Here is a 23,856-nt window from a genome sequence, read left to right as displayed (position 1 = left end):
TTTAGGCTCTATATCCCTTACTGCTAGGAGTCTTAGCTAGGTTCACCCTCATAGATTCCTAGGAATTTCCATTGCACTAGGTTTCTAGCTCATCGCAGAGATGCCGCTGACTCCAGTTACCTTTCCCAGTACACACTTCTATCTTTCCCACACCTGATCCCTCCTGTTTCCATGCCCATCCCCCATATAGACCCCTCTCTACCATCCACCTGTAATGTCATTCTATTTCCCCTTCACAGTAAGATTCATGTGTCCCCCTTTGAGTCCTCCTTGCTACTTAGCTTCTTTAGTCTGTGGATTATTATGTGGTTATCCTTTACTTTATGGCTAATATTCACCTATAAGTGAGTACATACCATGTTTATCTTTCTGGGTCTGGGTTACCTCACTCAGGATGATCTTTTCTAGTTCTATCCATTTGCCTGCAAATTTCATGATGTCACTGTTTTTAACAGCTGAGTAATACTCAATTGTGTAAATGTACTACATTTTGTTCATCCATCTTTGGATGACAGACATATAGGTTGTTTCCAGTTTCTTGTTAGTGTGAATAAAACTGATATAAAAATAGTTGAGCAAGTGTCCTTGTGGTATGGTAGAGCATCCTTTGGGTATGTGCTCAGTAGTGGGATAGCAGGGTCTTGAGGTAGGTAAATTCTCAACTTTCTGAGAAACTGCCATATTGATTTCCAAAGTGGCTATATAAGTTTGCACCCCCATCAACAGTGGAAGAGTGTTCCCCTTGCTCCATATCCTCACAAGAAGCATGAACTGTCACTTGTGCTTTTGATCTTGGCCATTCTGACAGGAGTAAGGTGGAATCTCAGAGTCATTTTGATTTGCATTTTCCTGATGGCTAAGGATGTTGAACAGTTCCTTAAATGTCTCTTGGCCATTTGAGATTCTTCTGTCGAGAATTCTGTATTTAGATCTGGACCCAAATTTTTAATTGGGTTATTTGGGTTTGTTGATGTCTAGTTTCTTGAGTTCTTAATATATTTTGGAAATCAGCTCTCTGTCATATGTGGGGTTGGTGAAGATCTTTACCCACTGTGTAGGCTGCCATTTGTCCTTTTTACTGTGTCCATTGTCTTACAGAAGTTTTTCAGTTTCATGAGGTCCCTTTTATTAAATGTTGATCTTCGCGTCTATGCTACTGGTGTCCTGTTCAGAAGTTGTTTCCTGTGCCAATGCTTTCAATGGTACTTCCCAATTCTTCTTCTTCTTTTTTTTTTTTTTATTTTTTAGCTGAGGATCGAACCCAGGGCCTTGTGCTTGCTAGGAAAGCGCTCTACCACTGAGCTAAATCCCCAACCCCCAATTCTTCTTCTATCAGGTATCTATTTGCATTCTTTAACATGATGACATCCAGTTAGACCAGCACCACTTGTTGAAGATGCTTTCTTTTTCCATTGTATATTTATGGCTTCTTTATCAAAAATCAGGTGTTCATAGGTATGTGGATTTATATCTGGGTCTTTGATTAGGTTCTATTAATCAGTCTGTCTTTTTATGCCAATACTATGTGGTTTTTATTACTACTGCTCTGTAGTACAGTTTGAAATCAGGGATGGTGATACCTCCAGAAGTTCTTTTATTGTACAGTGATGGGGGATTATATTGTTCTGGGGTCTTTGATGTAGTTGAAGACTAGATAGTTATGGTTTTCCTTGGTTATGATAAGAGATAAGGTAGATATGAATTTTGTTAGTCGTGTTTAATGACACAATTTTTATTAGTGTATATTACCTGCATACAGTAATGGATGTTATGATGTTTTCATACATGTATATATGTAAACACATACATATTTGAGCGTAAGGGGGTAATTGTGTGTACCATACATAGGTACTTTGATCCAACTTCTAAAAATAGCCACCAGAAAGAAATGAAAATTATCAATAATCCTGTAACAAACCAAAAATTCTATAACAAACCAGGAATCATCAATAATCCTGTAAAGAAACTGTCTTGCTGCTCTAATCTTTTCGACAGAGAAAAGAGTAAGCCAAATGCTTTCACAAGTTAATTCTATCTAACATTTCAGAACAGAATAGTTCTAATCTAACAGACTATTTAGTTTAGCCTAGAAAAGAGGAAACTTACTTTATAAGGACAGAGTACTCAGACAGGTTTTAGAGAAAATGGTGAATTGTGACTCCTTACCCACCCCAGAACTGTGCACCTCAGTTATCTTGATTACTACCAAAGAAAATTACAGCCTATCTCACTCTGTGAGCTCAGATATATAAATCCTATGCAAAAAATTCTGAAAAACAAATCACATAATATATAAAAACAAGAACCAAGCTCATCTCTCTTGGGAAATAATAGACCAAGAAGACACAACCAGACAGAAAGTAATGACAGATCAGAGTTTGATAAAGTATGTAGAGACCAATGCTTCTCACTCACTAGAGAGTGTTTCATTAAATTACACACATATAGGATACTTTCCCCAAAGTAACCATATGCTAAGCCATAGGGAGGTCCCAACAGAAAACCAAGAACTCATATGGTTTGAACGTTTTCCCAAAGTTCATTCTAGGGCGGATGTGGCTCGGTTGGTAAAGTGCTACCAAGCCCTAGGTTTGATCCCCAACATTAATTCTGGTAGTGCATGCCTGTAATCCCAGCCATCCAGAAGTGGAGGCAGGAGGATCCTCAGCTATACTGAGAGTTCAAGGCCAACCTAGGCTAGGAAGGTTACTAGCTGCAAAATAAACAAACATGCAAAACTAATCCTAACATAATAATGTTGAAATGTGGGGTCCTGAAGAGATCATTAGGAGCCAGATGTGGTGTCACATGCTGAGATCCAACACTTAGGAGGCTGTGGCAAGAGAAATATAAACTGAAGGTCAGCCTGAGAAAGTGAGACCTTGTCTCCAAAAAGAGGTAAGAGAGAAGGAAAACAGGGGAAAGGGGGAGGAGAGTAACACAGAGAGGAAGGGGACCTTAAGGAAGAAAGGAGGGGGTGGGAAAAGAAAAGAAAAGGAGGAAAAGTAGAGGAAAGAGAGAATGAACGATAAAGGGGGGAAGGGAAGGGAGAACCAGAGAAGGGGTAATGAAACGTGTGAGGGCTCTGTCCTCATGAAAGATTGATGACTTTCATGGAAATGGGTCAGTTATGTTGGGGGTGGGGTTCTAATAAAATCATGAGGTCTGCCCTCATTCCTTTTCTCTCTCAGGCAGTTCCCTTGCCTTCTGCCCTCAACCATGGGATAAAACAGAAGACAGCCCTTATCAGATGTTACATCCTTGATACTGGAATTTCCTGATTGTGTTTAAAACAGTGAGAAATTCTTTACTTTATGAATCGCCCAGTCTCAAATGCTCTGTTACAGTAGCACAAAATTGACTGAAACATCCCTGTTTCCATACTTCCACAGGAAAATAAGACAGATTTCCCTAGTGCTACATTTATGGTCTCTCCGCTTCTGTCAGTTGATTTCCCCCACAAAAAAGAATAGTTCTCTGACTAAAGTGGTGAAGGAATCCAGTTTCTCTCCACCATTGCCCGTCTTCTGAATGAATGGTGGCTCCCTCCTTGGGGAGATCTTCCTGAGAACAGCCTACCTCTGCAGACTGACATCTGCAGTCAGATACTAAGTTCAATTTGCTGTGTGTTTGCGTAGAGTGTATGACGGACAATGTTTATGACCCTAACATAGCTTCAGTTCAAGTCATCCTCTCAAGTCAGCATACCGTAGAGTTAATGTTTTCATCTCCACTGGTATGAACTAGTCACCCCAACCCTTTGTCTACATCCCAGTTCCTGGCTCCTGTCAATGTGTTACCTCACACATGGATCAAGGACTTTACAGGTACAACTGAGGTAAACCAGGAGATGCTTAGAGAGTTGTGATTAGCCATTTGTTGGCCTAAAGAAAGAGAAAGGGGCCATGAGCTTGGAAACACCACAGAACTCTAACAGAACATTGGGAAGGCATACAAAGAAAGCTACACAAAACAAAACAAAACAAAACAACTAATAAGACACCCATAGATACAAAAGCGCGCGCACACACACACACACACACACACACACACACATATATATATATATATATATATACCCCTTTCAAAGTACTGGAACTGAAGGGAGCCTTTGGAGCTCAGAACCACTGTGGTACAAGCAAGTGGGTCAGTGTTTGGCCTGTAAGTCACTGCCAAATTCTCTGTGGGCTATAGTTTTATGGTTTTTATTTGTAATTTTAATTATATGTATGTAGGTATGTCTGTGTGAGGCTTTGTGCATGTGAGTGCAGTACCTTCAGAGGCCAGAAGAGGACAGTAGATCTCTAGGTAGCTGTTAGAGTGCCTTGGGTGCTGGGAACTGAGAGTCAAGTCCATTGGGAGAGCAGTGCATACTCCCAACTGCTGAGCCATTGCTCCAGGCTCCTAAAGTCTTAGTCTCACTGGCCCACTTGAGAAGGGGACAAGTCTTTAGGCCTGAGCAAGGGTGAGAATGAGTGGAAGATCACTGTATAAAAGCCAGTAGTAAACAACCTCAGCCAATCAACTTTAAAATCAGTCTTAAAACTTGGGTTTGGAACCAGAATAAGAACACATACAACGATTCAGTATTCATGCAAAATATCCATCATTTGACAGGCCAAAGCTGCTCATCTAAGGGCTGAGGCAATTTTCAGTTTAGAGTGCTTGCCCAGCATGCATGATGCCCTGGCTTCTAGCACCACAAATAAATAGTTGAATAAAAAGCCCACCATCTTCGAGGAGTTCAAGGATTGCTGAGATCTAGAGGACAAAAAAAATAATCACCAACAAGAGGGAAAATGTACACTCACAAGTTAATGTAATATGTGTTGCTCTGACTGGTTGAGAAGTAAAGCTGCATTGGCCTATGGCAGGGCAGGATGAAGCCAGGCAGGAAAATCCAAGAGATAAGAGGAAGAGAAAGGAGAGGCAGAGAGACATCAGTTGCCCTGAAAGAACAACATGCCGGCAGACCGGTAAGCCATGGAACACATGGCAAAACACACATTAATAGAAATGGGTTAATTTAAGATATAAGAACTGGCTAGCAAAAAGCCTGCCATAGGCCATGCAACTGGTAATTAATATTAAGCCTCTGAGTGGTTATTTTATAAGCAGCTGCGGGCTGCAGGATGTGGGTGGGGGAGATTCGTCCTGACCACAGGGCTGGGCAAGACCAGAGAAAACTTCCAACTATAGTGCCCATAAATGCACATAGAATGTTAGTGACCAGTAGCAGTGGTATAGGCTATCCATCATGCAAGCATCAGTAAACTTCACCAAGTAAGTGGTATAGGTCACTGCAACCAAATGCAAGATAGAAATCAATGTAAAATATATATGATTGTTTCTGTTTGAAAGTGAGATTGTGAAAGAGAAGACACATCTAAGAAAGTAAGAAAATGAAAAGTTATCAAAGAAATTAAATAGAGACAGAAAAATACAGTATGTAGTACAGAGCTATCACTATGTACATATGTAAAAATTCACAGAATAACATACACAACCAAGCACACACAATACATGGCAACTGATTAATAAAACAAAAAGTAGCTAGTTCAGAGTAGTAACAGAAAGATGATCTCTGGCAAGACTGATCCAAATATAAAGAAGGCACAGATAGTATTAAGAATAAAAACAGAGCCCGGAGAGATGGCTCAGTCAGTAAAGCACTTGCTGTGCAATGCAAGCATGAAGACCTGAATTTGAGCCTCAGCACACACATAAAAGCCATGTGTGGTTTCACACACCTGTGTTTAGAGAGCCGGGAAGTCAGAGGCAGGAGCTGGGGCTTGGGGCTAACTAGCCTTGCCCAACAGTGAGCCCAAGGCCTCAGTGAAGGACCTCATCTCAAAAAGCAAGGTGGGGGCTGAGGATGTGGCTCACCTGGCAAAATGCCAACCATGCAAGAATGAGGACCTGAGTTTGGATCCTCAGTACACAGATAAAGAGCCAGACGTGACGGTCATGCCTACAATCCCAGCACTTGGAGGAGACAACATGAACCTATAAGCTTGCTACCCTGCTAGTCCAGTCAACTGGAGTTCCAGGCTTAGTGCCTCAAAAATTATGCCTGCAAGGCAACGAGCAAAGGCCTGATGTCTAACCTGGCTGTTTTCTGATACTAAACTCGCTCGCAATACTTGCATATATATGCATACACACATATAGCACACACAAATATACACGTGCTCAAAAAGACCCAAGATTAACCTCTGACCTACACTTACAAAGACACATGTGTACATACACTTGTACATGTGTGTGCACTTGTACCTGCCTGTGTGCATACACATATGCATATGCACACACACAAATAAAAACAAATGTGATAGACGAAATACAAATCTGCTAGCAAAATTAAAGACTTCAGTACAATGAACATATTCCTAGAAAACTATAAATTGCCAAAAGTTAATAAACTAAAACATGAATATCCATAACCAATAACAACAACAACTACTACTACAACCACCCTTCCAACAGGAAACCATAGGCCTGAAGTTCCAGGCAGGTCTATCCTATACCTCCAACCACAGCAATGTTTAAGGAACAATCCCTGACTTATCCAAACTCTCTCAGCAACAGAAAATGAGACCACAGTGTAGAGTGTGAAGTGGACTCTGCCAGCTGGGAAAACATACACTGTTGGCTGCCAAACAACAGATGCCACAATGGAGCATTCTGACACCTTCACACTAAAGGCTACCACTGACACTCCAGTCCCTAGAAACCTCTAACTGTACTCCACCTCTCCCTGTAAAAGAAGGTGGGATGGGGTAGCAAAATGGTTCAGCAGGTAAAGGTGCTTGCCACCAAAACTAAAGAGTGGAGTTTGATACTCAGAACCCATACTGTGGAAGGAGAGAACCAACTTCCACAGTTGTCCTCTCATCTCCACATGTATGCAGGCCATGTGCACACATGTACACACACATACAAACACACACTTTGTATGCATGTCTGTATATATTTATTTTACTTAGAGACAGTATCTCCCTGTATCTGGCCTCAAACTCACAATCCTTCTGCCTCAGCCTCCTGCATACTAGACATGTGCTACCATGTACCCAGCTTGCAAATTTCTTCTGAACAAAGCTGTTACAGAGCTCTCAACATAAATCCCAAATGGGAAAGAGGCAGTAGAGATGGGGTGCTGTTACTGATGATTGGCTATGCTGAGTACCTTAGTGGAGCAGACAAGACCAGTTAATAAATACTGGGACGGCAGCCACAACCCCCACAGCTGATACTCAAGGGCCAAAGGAACTATCTGTCTTGACCAGAACTTTTCCATTCCCATGAAATCTTTGTTTTATTCCTTCATCCAAAGCCAGACACTAATCAGAGCTGGCAGAAGGCCCAGAAGATGGGTAACCTTTTCTTAGCTGTCTTAAAACAGTCTTTATCCCTTATCAATAAGTACAGCTTAGAGAGAACTGCATGAATGTCCTTCTGTCAAAGCAAAGAGGAATAAGTAGCCCTCTGTGTCCTGACCACGGGGCTCTGGTCCTATGCCCAAAGGGGCCTGACAGAACAGCTACTGACCCTGTGTGTCTACACAGTAAAGCCCTATGTAAACTTAGCATCCATGTCGGCTGCTTTGTGCCATCTACAGGGATGTAATTAGGCAACACATGGCTTGATTTCCAGTGCCAACAACACAATTCAATTACGGTATTATCTGCAGATGGAGTCATGGGGACTAATGAGAAGGAAGAAATGGATGGAAGGTTAATATCCTATTGCAAGCTGCAACAATGGTCTTTGTATTAGAAGTGAATCATTACTGACACTGGTCCAAGGGTCTTTAACAGTCACCTCCTCTTAACTTCCTCTCACAAACATCTGGGATTTTCATCAAATATCTTCATGCCTATGGTATACCCATTCAGACTTCAAGAACTCAAGTTTATATGATTAACAGTCCTGCTTTTTGCTTATGAGCAGTTCTTTTTGCATTTGCAAAAAACAATTTTTATCTTGCAAACCCCCCACTCTCACCACCGCCACTGATCACCCAGAGATGAACATTATCACCCAGAGGCTCTGCGAGGGGTGGGGAGCATACTTGCCATTAGGACAGAATTGTCCAATAGGGCAGTCCTACTGTTCTCATCATGTATAACAATGGCAATTCTCAGCATTAGCTCTATTAACTGAACAGCACTGTACTTTTTGATGGTGAAAGTAACATCAATACTAAAATAATGAAACAGAGATATTGTAGAACAGCCAAGTACTTACCAAGTACCAGGTACGAAGTACCTGGTCATTATTAATTTAACTCTCACAATAATAAAAGATAGGCAGCATTAATACCACTGTTTTATTTACATAGAAACTGAGCTGCAAAAGCGTTAAACAACTGTCAAAGACACCACAGAGGAAATAACTGGCTGAAGTGGAGTTCAAACCCAAAAGCTTCACTCCATAGACCATACTGATAATTATACAAGTTCTAAGTTCTTTGCCCCAAGAAGTCCCACCCAACCTTCTTGAAAATGTGGATGGTATTAGAAATCTTGAGGACACTTTTCAGTAATTATCATTCTTTTCACTAAGAATATCACAGAGGTGCATGCCCTCCAGACAGTAAAAAACTCAAAGCTGAATTGTGTCATATGCTGGTTAGACTAAGTACAACTAAGAAACTATTCACAGGATTTAGCAACTACTGCGTCCTCAACAATAGTGCGTGATAATCTTAAAAAATAAACTCATCCAAAGGTCCAAGTGAAGAAAATAAAAATGAAATTCAGTATGATGCCAGAGAGAAGGCATATACAGAAACTAGTATATTCCTCCTAACCAATGAAAGGATAATTTTGTCACAACAGCAAATAAAATATGGATATGACAATGTTTAGTAAACAGCTATTGTGTGTTACAGACTAATGGAGAGATGCCCTGGGACAGGCTCTGAGTTCTTGAAACTGGCATTCTGATGCAATAAAAAGAGCAATATAGCCAGGTCATGGTGGTGCACACCTTTAATCCCAGCACTTGGGAGGCAGAGGCAGGCAGTGAGTTCGAGGCCAGCCTGGTCTACAGAGCGAGTTCTAGGACAAGCTCCAAAGCTACAGAGAAACCCTGTCTTGAAAAAAAAAAAAAAAAAAGCAATATGAATGTAACAGGAGATTATACGTGAGCTATAGAGAAACACAGATACAGCAGGAGTGAGAGCTCAGTCCATGATAGTGTGCTTGCTTCCTCCTGCCTCCTGAGTTCCCACACAGCAATCTGAAACAGTCCTCTCTGTCACTGACACATTATTTAACTGGATCCTCAAGGCTTGCCATGGCTCAGGATCTTCAGGTAAGAATCTGGGACAGGTGTGGGAGGATGTGGCTTAGTATAGCCTGTATAGAACACAGGAAACTTGTTTCTTTACTTTCCAGGACAAAGAGCCCTCTTTTTGATCCTATCCATAGCCCTCCATCCTGGAAGGGTGTGTCTGGACAGACTTTCTGGGTTTCTGTCTGGAACAGTTGTGAGAGTTTTATAGGAAGATAACCCTAAAATTTTCTGGGCAGGTGGGTGGGGGGGAATAACCGTATGCAGACTGTTTGATTTTGATCCTAGCTCTACAAATTGTCTTCATGATATGAGCATCTGTTTCCTCATATTTAGGTGTGGCTAAAAACGGCTCCCACCTGAGGAGGGGACTGTTTTACTCACATAAGACACTTACATCAGTTCTTGGCACATAGTAAATACTATAAAATAAATGCTATTTGTCAAGACAGGGGCTTACTATTTAGCCCAGGCTGGCCTGAAATCTGCAATGATCCTCCTGCCTCAAATGCTTGGATTACAGGTGTAAGGTATCATACCTGGCTAAAATGTAAGCTCCTGATAAATTAAAAGACAGACAGAATATCTTTGCCATGTTGACTCTGTTTCTCAAGGTCAGCTCTGCTTTCTCACTATTGAAGCTCTGTTTTATCCATCCAGGTTTTATGGTTTCTGTTATATACAGTATGCACATTCATCCATGGACTTTCCAGGGTCTGTAAGATTGACATATAGCCCTGATTGGTCTCTGCTTTTTTACTGCCCCCTTATAGACTATCTCACCCACAGAGCATCCAAGTAAGCCTGAGAATGTAGCTAAAGTCACTCTCCCCACAAATCTCTAATTCTCTCCCACACTTTCATGATAATGTCTGTCTGAAGTTCTCCCCATACTAGCCATGCCATAATATGATTGTCTCTTTTGCATCTGAGGCTGTGTTCCTTTTCTTTCCCTGGCATATCAACTTTTAGCATATACACTGACTCTCCCCAGCCCATGACACTTTCTGTCTCCTCTCCTAGAAAGCTGTTCTCCAGATCCCCTCAGATTTCTAATAAAACGTCACCAGATCAAAAGGCCTTGCCTGGCTTTATCTAACACAGGATTCCTTGAAGACCTGTTTATATTTACTTTTTGTGTGTGTTCATGTGCCCTCTGATGCTGTCTATCTGATGTTTTGAGACAGGATCTCTACTTGGCCTAGAACTCACTGATTAGGCTAGAATGACTGGCTAGTGAGTCTCAGAGGCCCTCCTATCTATCTCTGCTTCCCCAATGCTGGAATTAATAAGTCAGAACCACTACATCTGGCTATTTTATACAGTTCTGGGAATTGAATTTTGGTCCTCATGTTTACCCCAGACAAGACTACCCTCTTTCAGAAGCAGCTTATTCATCCCTCAAAGAGTTAATACTGTCCAGACAACAGTTCTTGCTTGCTCTTTTGAGCAGAGGTGGGGATTGAATCCAGGGCCTTGTACATGCCAGGTAAGTGCTCTGTTATTCAGCTACATCTCTAGGACCAATGCAATGTAAAGATCAACACAATCCCAACCATAATCCCAACAAGTTCTCTTCTGCATTTGGACAAACTGATTCTGAAGGAGAGAGAGACGAGGCAAGGGAAGGACCACTGGCTCAAGACTCAGGCTGGCCAACACAATGGTAGCTAACAAAGTTGCAATACTAACACAACCAGATCTGACTTTAAGGCTTACAGTAGAGCTCCAGTAATTAACACACTGTGACACTGGTAAAGAACCATACAGAAGCCTCAAAAATACACCTATGGAATTGCAGTCAATAATCTTTGACCAAGAAACAAAAGCAATATAATAGAGAAATAGTTATTATCTCAATCATCCCTCACAACCATTCATGAATTCTGCTAGGGAAATCAGTCCTCAGGCCAGGGCTCAAATGTACTGCCTGTCAACCACAGACAGCCCTGTGGCTTTTCTCTCAGTATATGCAAGAGCTTCCAGATGAAGCTTTTTAAGTGCATTGCTAGACAACCCACCTCTTGATGGTGTCTTCTAAGTAAGTTACCACAGACCCTAACTTAGAACAAGACATCCCAAACTAAGGAGACCTGGAAAAGCAGGACATTGGTCACAGCCTCTCAAGGACACCTCTGTTCATGGAGAAATTGAGAGCTTGCCAGATGACAACTCGGTTGAGTTACAGTGGAGCCTGTAACATGAGCAGGCTGTAGGATACAGACAGCCTCCCACACCCCACCCCACTCCCACCCTCTCACCCCACCCCCACCCCACCCCGGCTCCAACTCCCAGAACCCTCCTGTGACTCAGATGTATTTCTGCAATGGGGAGAAGCAAACAACAGGAAAGGGGCAGTATCGGATGTCCTGAGCACTTCCTGCAGTCAAGCCCCACTCAGCCATGTACCTCCTTTCTCCATCTCCTCAGCCACAGGGTTCACACAGTGGGGAGCAAAGGCCTGAAGCATGAAGTGGCATATTCTGCAAACAGGGCCACTGAAGTGTGTCCAGGAAGGACAGAAAGAAAACCTGGGACCTTCTGGTAAAGTTTGCAGTAACAACCTTGTTACAACAAGGACAGCTTCCTGATTACTCCTGTCAAGGAATCAATCAGACAGAACAGCCTACTGGTAGGCTTCCCCAAGTATCCACAATTATACTGCATCCTTTCTAAAGAAAGCCCCTACTGACTAATGCAAATATTAAAACTAAACACTTACAGTAAATTTAAAAAACGATAGGAGACTAAGAATGCCGTAATCACGGTGTGAATCAAAACTGCCTGCCATCTCAACACACTGACAGCTAGGGAAATGAGCAGATACTGATTAGGGAACAACGGCAGCTCAATTTCAAGCGTCAGTGCCACAGTAAGCCACGATGCACTCTGAAAATTTTACAACACAATCATTCTCATTGCACCCAAACTGCCTCACAGTCAGGATCCAAACTCTAACAGAGCTCTACACAGCCACTGGTACACCCACCTAGGCCAATAGAGACTCCTAAACTATCATACCAGTAGAAGAGAGGTCCATAAGAAAGAGAGAGGCACATGCACATTAAACTACTTAAATGTAAACTTCTTAAACCTTAGTCTAACAAAGGGCCTTTCTCTATGCCAACAAAAGGAACTAGGACCTGAGATGTGAGGAATGATACATCAGTCCTAGGGACCCCTGAGCTTACCTGCAATGATCCCATCCATCTGCTCTAGGGCAGCTTCCAGCACATGACTAGCATCAGAAGCCATGGCGCCTTTGTCCGCTTAGTCTCCTCCTGCTGCTACTGAAAAATCAAATACAGAACAAAGGAAAAATTACAAAAGTTATGCATTATATGTGCAAGGCCATGAAAGAGCTTTAGATGCATCCTCATATATTTCTAAATGTTTAAAACAGCAGCTTTACTGAGGTATCATTGATAAACAAAGAACTCCATATATCTAATGTGTTCTGTCTGTTGTGCTTGGGCATATACAAAACCTCATGACACCATGACCAAAATAATGGTAATAAACATAACCAGCAACTTTACAAGTTTTATTTGTTTGTTTTGGTGCTAAGTGCATGGATGAGAATGCTACTTTTTCCACAAATGCTTAAGTGTAGAATACTGTGTTTGTTGCACACACAACACACCTTCATTAAGAATCCATAAGGGGGGTTGGGGATTTAGCTCGGCGGTAGAGCGTTTGCCTGGCAAGCGCAAGGCCCTGGGTTCAATCCTCAGCTCTGAAAAAAAAAAAAAAAAAAGAATCCATAAGGGGCCAGCAATGTACCTCAACAGTACTGGCAGATTGGCATGGAGCACATGGCGACCATATGCTGCTTGACAAAGTTCCAGCATTTCAACATTGCAGACCACACTTCTCCAGTACCTTTTTACTTTCATTTTTAATGATTCTCAATATTAATGCCTTTCCCTTTGGGAAATTTTGTGTGGGCTTTGGTAAGAGATAAAAAACATGTACAATGGTAGCCTCTGTAAACAAAATAATTCTTTGGAAAAAAAATCCCCACCACCACGGAACCAGGAATTCCATTGTGCCCTCCTAATTATACCAAGAACAGGAATGTTAGAGATTTACTAGACACACCTGATCCCAAGGATAAAATACCTACACTTCAGATCCAGAACCTGAGGCCAGTAAGGGCAGGAATTCAGTTAATAAATGTAAAGAAATCAGAATGGTACAGTATAATGGGAAAAGAGTAAGACATCAGGACCTTCCCTTTTAGGAGTGTCATGGGGGGAACAGGCCCATAGTAAGATTAAGAAACTATAATACAGTGTCTGCTCCCCAGAAGTCCTTTTCCTATTCCCTTGGGAGCTTGAGGAAAATTCATGCTTGATAAAGCAGTCATTCTTATCTCCAGCAAGAGGAACTTGTGGCCCTTCATTAACATATGACTGGTGCCTATTGTCAAGGTCAATGCTAAATTCTTCTACTCCTGATCTCAAGCCACACCCCAGCTCCCATGCCCTTTGTCTCTCATTTAATCCTATGTGCAACTATACAGTATAAAAGGTGTGATCTTTTCTCAATTACAGGCTGCTGACAGCCAACCTGATTCACCCTCAGATCGTGTCTGTGTCTTCCCTTTCCCCCAACCCCGCCCCATGCAAGGGACAACTCCACACATTCTCTTTGGGATGTGAATCCCCTGCTGAGCAGGTCTCTGGCAGCAGATCTTCCACACAACCTGGGTTTGGTTCCCAGCACTCACATGGCAGCTCACAACTATATGTAATGGTAACATCAGTTCCAGAGAACCTAATGCCTTCTCCTGGCCTCTGCATACATACAGGCATAATACTCACACACATAAAATAGAAATAAATATTTTTTTTAATCTAGGCCAGGGCCTAATTAAGATAGCTTAACATGGAAAGTACTTGTAGAAGTCTAACAACCTTTGTTCCATCCCCAGAATCCATGAAGAAGTGAAAGGAGAGGACAGATTCCAAAAAGTCTTCTGATCTACACACACATGCTGTGGCACACAAAATAATAATAATTATAATGGTGAAGATGATGATGATGGGGGGGGGGAGACCTAGCAGTGGGTATTTTGTTTCCAACGTCTCCATCCACTCTCCCTCCTGGGAAGAATACTCTTTCAACATGAATCTTGAGCACTCACGTTTTATAATGAAGAGTTAACAGCTTACCCAGAGTCCCCTGCAACAGCAAAATGCAGCTGTTACACCTCTCCATGCTGACAGTCAAGGCCCCAGAGGCTCTACCAAACACTGGGGAAGGCCCCACTGCTGTCTTAGAGCCACATGTACCTCTCCTACCACTGTCCTTCTTCCCTGGATGTGTGTGATCCTGGCTGAAATGCTCCAACTGTCATTTCCCTTTTTCCAAACAACCATCCAGAAGGGTCACAAGTACAAAGATATGGAGAGAATGCTGTCCCAAGAACACTGCCTCTGACTATCTTCACTGTTTACCCAGCACTATCCTAGGATAAATCCCAGCCTCTCCAGGCTAAAGACCTCCTCCTAAAATACACAGTCCAGCCACTTCCTAATGCTCACTCCCTTTTCTCAGGGCCTGTCACTAGAGATGGCAGACTTCCTCCCCTCACTCCCATCCCTGACCACCAGGTAACTACTTCTGTGTCTGGAGAAGTCTGCCTCTTAGAAAGACATTGAAGCTACACCACCTTCTTGCTGCTAACGTTTCCTGCTTCTCATCTCCCTGGACGACAGGAGAGGTCTTACAACAGCATTTGTCATCATAAGAAGATACTGAGCTCATGTCTGTAAACCGGGAACAGGAGTCATTGTTTGTTTGCTCATTCAGCAAAACCTACGCATATGCCTAATGTGCATCATACTTTGAATGACCCAGGCATAGTTCCCACGCCAAAGCATGAAATGGATGGTTCTAAAGGGTTCTACTCACTTCCCTTGTGACATGGACCTCTGGAGGAAATTAGGCCCCACCAGGAGTGGCTTGGGAGATGAAATAGTTAAGGAATTTAAGACCACAAAGAACTGGTCTGAGTCCAGGCCAGGATCTACCATTTAGTGTGATCACTGAGCCTTGGTTTCCTCGACTGCAAAATGAGGACAACAGCATCTAACACACAAGATTGATGTTGGGACCAGAGAGTTGGTAAAGTTATATTGAGCGCTCCTTACATACAATGAAGGTCTGGTTTTGCTGTTTTGCTTTTAAATTGAGGACATAACTCTGGACATACCTTTGTCAGAGAAGTTCACAAGACAAGATTTGAAGCTACAATGCAGTGGGCCAGGGAGGAAGGATCCAGCCACACTCAGAGGCTGGTTCCCCTGCAGGAGGTCATGACAAGGGAAGGCGGCCATTCTGCACAGGGAGGAAAAAGCAGCATTCCATGGGGCCAAGGTCCATGGAAAGTTCAGAAACAAGGGCATGTGGCTGGGGTAGGGGTGGGATGGAAGAGTGGGAGGGAGGAGGGAATCTGTCTTGAGTCAAGAACTACTGTACAGCTAGCTTAAGGGAATAAGAATTTTTCACTCAAAGAGAAGAACAGGGGACCTGACCTTCAAGGTCCTAGTACAGCAGCCACACACTCATGGGACAGAGCTCCCATAAAGCAGGAAAGTAGTCTAGGCAGACTCCAAAGTGTGGCATTACTGGAGTCTGAAAGGGAAGCAAGCTTGGGTACAGACAGACAAGGCAGGTTCAGCCATAGGGACATGCAGTTTGAAATAGTTCCCTCCAAAAACCATCTCACTGGTCCTAGAAGGGAAAACGACCACAATCCTTCCCGTGACCTATAACAAGAGCGTTGGCAGGCCAGCTTGGCACTGTTCTCCCTGTAGCTCTGGCCTTCCACTGGCTCCCCAAACACTCTAAGACCACATCCTCCCCTGTGAGTTACCATCTGCCATCCTCTCTGCTCCTGAGTTCTCTCTCCAGCTTTCTACAAGGCTGGTTTACTCTCATCCTAAGGTCTCAGCTTCCAAGTACCTTCTGGAAGAGGCCTTCCCCTCTTTCCCCTCCTCTAAAGTACACAATTCCTAAGTATCTTATCCATCTGTGTGTTCATTTCCCATCCTGCCTCCTTCCCAATGGAACAAGGGACTCTGTCAACCCTTATTACCCCTGTTGTCTCAGTGCCTTGCAGGGTACCTTGGCATAGCAGTTTGTAAGCAATTACTTGTGAGAAAATGATGAATCCAGGCAGCCATCATCCCCTGAACTCTGCCAGGCTTGGCACTGGGGAAGTATTAATAACTGTTCCCATTGGCCACATAGTCTACTGGAAAAGACAGAAATATGAACAAATAATTATGGCACACTGTGAGGTGTACTGATAAAGAGGCAGGTAGGCAGCATCACTGAGTCTTGACAGATGAGTAGGAGCTTTCTCAGAAGGTAAGGAGAATGTTCTTTCAGACAGAGAGGGTGGTGCATGAGGCAGGGAGGCATGTAAGGGCAGGACATAGTTAGCTAAGGTCAAAATAGTTGATGAGATTATGCAGAAGCAACCAGCTAACTCTCAGTGAGTCAAAGCTTTCCATAGACTCCCATTAGCAGGATCTGGACAATTTAATAAGAGGAACCAGGGAATCACTACCTCTCGGCTCTGAATACTAGCACATCACATGTTAAATGGTCTCAGTTGGAAACAGAGTGAAAATTTTTTCAGGGAAGATTTCATATTTCAGCAGGCAGGTAGGCTCCACTGATGAGTCATGGGAGGAACCAGAATAAGTCCCAGGCTGGGACCAGGATGAAAACTGATGGGTTTGCTTGGTGAAGGACAACCCCCGAGGGGTCATATGTTCCCCTGTAATAAAAAGGCATTAAAAGAACCACCTAGAATGTCTGTCCAGTGATGAGTTTGTACTTGGCAAACAGCAAGCGGGTGGACCCTGGGTGCACCCTGAGAGCCCACAGAAAGTGGAGCATGAGTCAAAGGTGCATCCTTGCCACAGCCCAGGAGCTGGGGCAGTGGGACTGGGAAAGCCGCTCCAGGCAGAACTGATGAGCTCACTTGCTCATCTGAAGCAACAGCAGGACACGTGAGTAATGATAGCTTCCTGCCAGTTCTGTCACAGAGCCACTGTGAGGCATTATGGTGTCAGATGTACAGGGGACAATATGCCACAGGTGCCTCCCCCCACTGTGTGAACATGGGCAATCTTACTGGGCAATCTCACTAATTCAGGGAAGCTAGGATGTCTCTAGCCATTCCCTTTCTGACTGCTAACAGCCATTATCCCCCTTCCTAACTGTCTAGTATAGACTTTGTATTAGCAAAGAACACACAATGGGGCAACCTTTGTCTCTAGAATCTTGGGTTTAAAAAAAAACTTCACTTCTCTTTTCATACTTGTCACATTAAATATATATGGTCTTCTTACACTAAACTTTTCTTTAATTCTCTGTGAATTACATGAAGTATTCTATGTAATTCAATTCAATTTTTACATTACATACCAGGATATGGTCTCAGATCCCACAAGTTGAGGGGTCAGTCCCACAGGCTACCCCAACACACACACACACACACACACACACACACACACACACACACACACCAGATGTCAGTGAAAAGTTCAGGCCTCTGGGCCAACTTGACTAAAAGACAAGGGGTTCACAATCCCTTCCTCAGATATGATAATCTGCTAGACTGGCTCACAAAAGTTAAGATTCGTATTCTGCAAAAGGTTAAATATGGAGTTAAGAATTCAAACCCATGGGGCTTGAGAGATGGCTCAGCAGTAAGAATGCTTACTGCTCTTGCAGATGACCTAGGTTCAGTTTCAAGCAACTATGAAGCATCTCACAACCATCTGTAAATCCAATTCCAGGAGACCCAATGCCTCTTCTGACCTTGGGAGGCTCCTGAACACACATGGTATACACATATATACCCAGGTGAACACACATATTCATACTACACACACAGAGACAGACAGACACACACACACACACACAAAGTTAGTTCTAACTCACCCTTGGTCACCATCCTTCATTCTCTAGGCATCATATCATCTGCATAAACTTAGATATGATTGAAAGGGTGTTAACATTTAGACACTACCTGGCCAGCCCCTTGGGAACCTAGCCAGTAAGTAGGCAGTACCTTGGCCCACTCAGGGTCCTAACAACATCATCCTACAAAGTCCCATTGCACATGTGCCAAGCCCCCTTTAAGAGCTGGGCTCTGCCCACCTTTCTCTCTCTTTCTTCCCACCAGGCTGCATGTGTTCCTCCTTTCTTCCCCCTTTCCATCACCTTTCTTTCTCTCTCTTTCTCTCTCATTCCTCCTCTCTGCTCAACCTTTATCTCCAAAGACACACTAAAGCAAGAAATCCACGGAGTCTGCTTAAAGGGCAAAGGGATTAAGAAAAGAAAACTCACAAGACAGAACAAAGGAATTGTCACAGGGTCCTGGAAAGGTGAGGCATGATCTCACACTGTCCCAGCATCCAAGTCCCATGAGGTAGCAAAGAGAGAAGCCTACCTCTCAGGTAGGCTACCTTAAGGGTAGCCCCGAGCCACACCTCAGGGGCAGGTACTTCAGTGTCATAGGTAGGTGGAACAGTTACCTGCTACATCTCTAGGGGTAGTGTTTCAAGGTCATAGACAGAACACCTATCCACTACATCTCCCCCTTTTGTCTAAATAAGGAAGTTCTAACCTAATACAAAACTATATATAATAGAGACAATTATCAAGTATTGTCCAGGAGAAAGGAAAGGTAATAACATTAACAAAAATAGTAATATAATCAACAAGAACAACATTAAACAAGAGACACATATGAAAATCCAGAAAGGTCCAAAACATAGGTAAATGGCATGATACAGAGATTGCTCCAATAGCTGTTCTAGCCTAAAGAATCCAACTTTATGACAATGAGACATGTCTGGTCATGGCAGCACCGTCTACTTCAGAGAAGATGATGGACATCAAAGAAACTCCACATGGAGTTTACTTTCTTTGTGGCAAAAGTTAGCCACTGGGCAAGAAAATGCCCTTACTTCAACTGCTGACAGTATGCTGTCCGAAATGGACAAGTATGACACAAAATAAAGGACTGCCACACTTTGCCAAGACAAGGTAGGACAGCTCTTTAGAAAATCCTGCTTCAGGGTCGGGGATTTAGCTCAGTGGTAGAGCGCTTGCCTAGCAAGCACAAGGCCCTGGATTTGGTCCCCAGCTCTGAGAAAAAAAGAAAAAAAGAAGAAAAAAAAAAAAAGAAAATCCTGCTTCACAGAAAAGTCTGTTAGATATGCTAGGCCTGTAGGCTGAAGATGGATACCCCAATGGTACAGAGGAACCCTGGATGGCTCTCTAGGCAGGCAGATATTTCTGTCAAACTCACATTTTTTTGGAAGTCACTTGTTTGCACTTCCTGCTTACTCAGTTAATATTATTTCCTTCTTGGGTCTCTGATGGAATTGAAGACTAGACAGTTGTAGTTATAGTTTCCCTTGTTAACAAATTCAGAAAAGAAATTCACTAAAAAGGTGTAAAGTGCTTAAGTTTGAAAGACATCAAAAGATAGTTTTCGGTTAGGATAGAAAGTGAATTAGGTACAACACTTTGGACTCACCAAAGTAGGATAAATAATGGAGTATTTTCTCTGAATTTCTCAAATGTTAATGTGAAAGATCCCAGACCCCTGGGATACTTTCGTCTGCGGGAGGGCACCCCAGAAACCAAGATTCCAAACCATCAGATGCAACACGCAAAAGGTATGTATTCAGCGCCCCAGCAGCAGTTACAAGCATTTTTAAAGGCAGAAACTACAAAATTAGCATAAGATACCAGGTGCCCCAGGTTTGGCCCAATTTAAAAATCATCATATATTTCAGCAATCATTTTGTTACACGGGAAATTTTGTAACACTCGTCGTAAACTGGTTGGCTCAGGGGAGATCTAGGGGGAGCGGTTACTCTGGAGGGGAGTTCGCATAATTACAGGCTTGTGATTGGCTGATATTTCACCTAGTTTGCTGGACTTGCCAGATGGTCCTTATCTTGGGTCCCATTTGGGGAATTTTTAAACAGAGACTTACTATTATTATTTTTATCTATAATTACAGACCTTGTCCCAAGGCCGGCGTCTGGACTCTGAAACTTTTTACTTATTTCCAGGGAGGGGATTGGGTCAGTGTCTAATGCAAGCAAGTTTACAGAAGCAAAGTCAGCAATTTGCAATTGTAAAATGTATCTCTAATTTTTTTTCTCAAATGGACTAGACATTATTAATAATTCCTGATGGTATATATTATATATAGTTATTGTACTTATTATATATAGTTTTCCTTATATTAGTTATAACCTTCTTTTGTTATTTTAGACCAAAAAGGAGAAACATGGTGATATTTTGTTGTACTCTAATAAAACTTGCCTGAATATCAGAGGACAGATCCAGCCAGAGTTAGCCATGGAAGTCAGGCAGTGGTGGCACATACCTTTAATTCTAGCACTTGGGATCACACACCTTTAATCACAGTACTTGGGAGTCACAAGCCTTTAATCCTAGCACTAGAAAGGCTCAGACAGGAAGTGATATGGCTGGGCAGAGAAAGGAATATAAGGCAAGGATCCATGGAGAGAGGATTTTCTCTTTTCAGCTGAGGAGTTGGTGAAGTAAGAAGTGGCTGTGGCTTGTTTCCTCTGATTTTTCAGTATTTACCCCAATATCTGGCTCTGGGTTTTTATTATAAGACCCTTTAGGATTTGTGCAACAATGCACTCTGCTTCCCTTCTTCCCTTCCCTTAATAAAATCCTCTATGTGAGCACTGTCTGCATGGTGTGAGTGACTTTGCCCGTGTCCCTTGGCTCTCATCCACCAAGGCTGCCACCTGCTGTTTTTAAATACAACAAAGGGGTCTGTTATAAATAACAAAAGTTATTCTATATACACCTCTAGTTTTAGCTATAGATCTTAAAAGTTACTCTATACCTCAAGAGTTTTAAGAACCTTGTGCTAAGAATCAGGGAAAACAATCATATACATCATTTGTGTTATCTGACAACAGACAATGATATGCTCTGTGTCTTCTTTGCCTTCTGTTTCTCCCCACAGGGAAGTGTTATGTGACAAAATTTTCCTGGAGAGATGAATGTAACATCTACTCACCCCAGACTGGGAACCTACAACAGACCAAAGTGCAGATACCATGGAAGTCCAACTTGTTGAATGAACCAATAAGTTTAATTGGGGTTACTTACAGGAATATAGGTGAGGAGTTACTTCAGCATCAGACATGACTCAGAGATAGCTGCATCACCAAGGCCTATCCCAGGATGGGTGACAGCTCACAAAAGCTGGGAACCTGGAACACACTACACAACCTGCAGGCAGCCCAACAGGTTGAAGAGTGTCCTTTCCAAGTGACTCTAGTATTCAACTTTTCCATGCAGCTTGGCTGGTTTCTGCTTCTTCCAAGCAAGTTGGTTTTTTTTTCCTCTCAGAGTCTTCTTGGCAGTTTAGCTTGTCTGTCTTCTTGGCAGTTAGCCTCCCCTGGGGGTCTTTTTTGCAGCATGGCTCTGCTTACTCCAGCAGGGAAGGTCCCAGTGAATCTGGTCAGTTTCAGGGACTTCCTGAAGCTATTTTGAGTTGTTTACCTTCCTGTATAAGGAGCTTCCTGTAGGCTGGGTTGTTTTTAATCTCTGAGGAAACTATTACACAACACTCCACCCCTTCCTCTGATCTTCTATTCTTTCTGCCCCCTTTCACAATGACCCCTGAACATTGTAGGGGTGACTACAGATGTCCACCTATAGCTCAGAAACAGGCCACCATGTAACAGTAACAGTCACTTGTTCTCAGTAACTTTAAAGGCAGTTTATGAGTTGAGGCTGATAACAGTGATAAGCACATCACATCCATCTAGAAAACCATAGAAACTGCTTTCCTATTCTATCCTATGACCTCCACAGCCACAGGTTTTATTCTAGTTTACAGTACCAGGCTTCAACTCCCTCTTGTGGAGTGGGTCTTAAATCCAACTGAAAGTCTGTTGGTTTTACCCAGAATAGGCAAGCTACTATTGCACAGAGGCCCATCCTGCCTCACTTGCTGGTGTTGTAGCAATCAGGGTCCATAGGCAAGCAAGAATGCTGGTCCATCAGCAGCCTGCATGTCCCCTTTAACAATACAAAGCCAGCCAGAAGGATCTGGGTTTCCAGTTCAAACCCAGCTTAAGTTCTCCATATTCTATAGTCAAAACCTGCACATGTGTCTTCAGCAATAGGTCTTACCTTCCAGTTCTGGCATACAACCAACAGTAATAGTAATAGCTTTTATGATTTGGGGGGGCCTCAGGGGCTTCCCTGACCAACAACTCACAGGAAAACAGCCTACTTCTGGCACTGAAGTTTTCATTCAATAACCTTGTGGTCTCTAGGAGTGTCCTTTTTCATCCACACAGGGTACTTTTTGGATTTTAACTCTTCAGCTGTTGTTTTAACAACCCATTTTTCTTTTTAATTAACCCAGCCCTGGTAGGATTGTAAGGTAGGCAGAAGGACCATTGTACCTGGCTGTTGTTAGCTCTTAGAATTACCTGGTTGGCCTCTTGGGAACCTTGTCAGTAAGCAGGCAGTACCTTGGCCCACTCAAGGTCCTGACAACGTCATCCTATGTAGCCTCATTTATGTTTCCCTTTTGGGCATGTGTCAGGCCCGCTTTAAGAGGTGGGCTCTGATCACCTTTCTCTCTCTCTTCCTCCCCATCTCTCCCCACAAGGCCACATCTGCACCTCCTCTCTTCCCCCTTTCCTGTCTTCTCTTCTTCTCTTATTCCTCCTCTCCTCAGCCCCTATATCCAGAGGCGCACTCTTTGTCCCTCCCACCCTTACCCCCCAGGAAATTCTCCAAGTGAGTTCTGAGGTGTGGCGTGGCTTTCTAGGGCATCCTGGCTCCAACCTGCCAAGGCTGACTTTCCACTATGTTTTTATTACAGCTTTCTCTTCAATGGGTTTCCACTGTGTCTATATAACCAAATGTTTTCCAGAAGATGGGCAGGGTAAGGCAACATCCCAACCACCATATAACAAAGATAACACTAGTGAAGCTCTCTGAAAATCTGTGGTCATCTGTTCTGAGCAAGTGTCAGCTGATCCAAGAGGTTCACAATTAAGAAGATACTAAAGTCAAATATAAGCAAGGTCTAATAATACAGCATGGAAAATGTTCCATCTGTTAGTATCAATTGCTTCCTCTACAGATCAAAGTTGGGTGCAAAGCATGGATAGGAAGTGCTAAATTAACTAGCTCTCTGTAACCCCCAGCCATTCCCTCTGAGCCATTATGCTTCCATATCCTAGCGTTCTTCCATGGAGCCTCCCTACACTTTTTTCCGTACCTGATAAACTCAATGGGCCTGACTCAATTTGCTCAGATCAACCACCCAGGGCCAAAAGGAACCATGATCCTGTTCTCCCTGCCATACCTACTGGCTCCCTGGGTCATACAGGCCTTGGGTTGGCACTGTAACTGTTGGGGGAGTTCCCAACTAAACAAACCATCTCCACTCCTAGTGAAGGGGCTCTGGCCAACTCAAGCACTGTGAGTATGGCTCTGGCA

At 43.0% G+C, this 23,856-nt stretch overlaps 1 protein-coding gene across 7 annotated transcripts in view; it reads right to left on the bottom strand.

Annotated features, from left to right (window-relative positions):
* Positions 1-23,856, bottom strand: part of Ppfibp2 (PPFIA binding protein 2) — a 163,068-nt gene that overhangs the window by 102,621 nt on the left and 36,591 nt on the right. For 4 of the 7 annotated variants that reach the window (XM_036188683.1, XM_036188722.1, XM_036188662.1 and 1 more), the window contains exon 2: positions 12,489-12,587. In XM_036188683.1, the coding sequence (XP_036044576.1) occupies positions 12,489-12,552 (64 nt within the window). In that variant the 5' untranslated portion in view covers positions 12,553-12,587. Of the gene's footprint in view, positions 1-12,488; positions 12,588-12,940; positions 12,972-23,856 lie in introns of those variants that run through there. The other 3 variants (XM_036188669.1, XM_036188676.1, XM_036188714.1) reach the window with 3 other exon arrangements.

Source organism: Onychomys torridus, chromosome 1 (assembly GCF_903995425.1).
Source record: "Onychomys torridus chromosome 1, mOncTor1.1, whole genome shotgun sequence".
Classification (NCBI taxonomy): Eukaryota; Metazoa; Chordata; class Mammalia; order Rodentia; family Cricetidae; genus Onychomys; species Onychomys torridus.
Note: the sequence above shows the minus strand (reverse complement) of the source record. Positions and strands in the feature narration are given on the sequence as shown.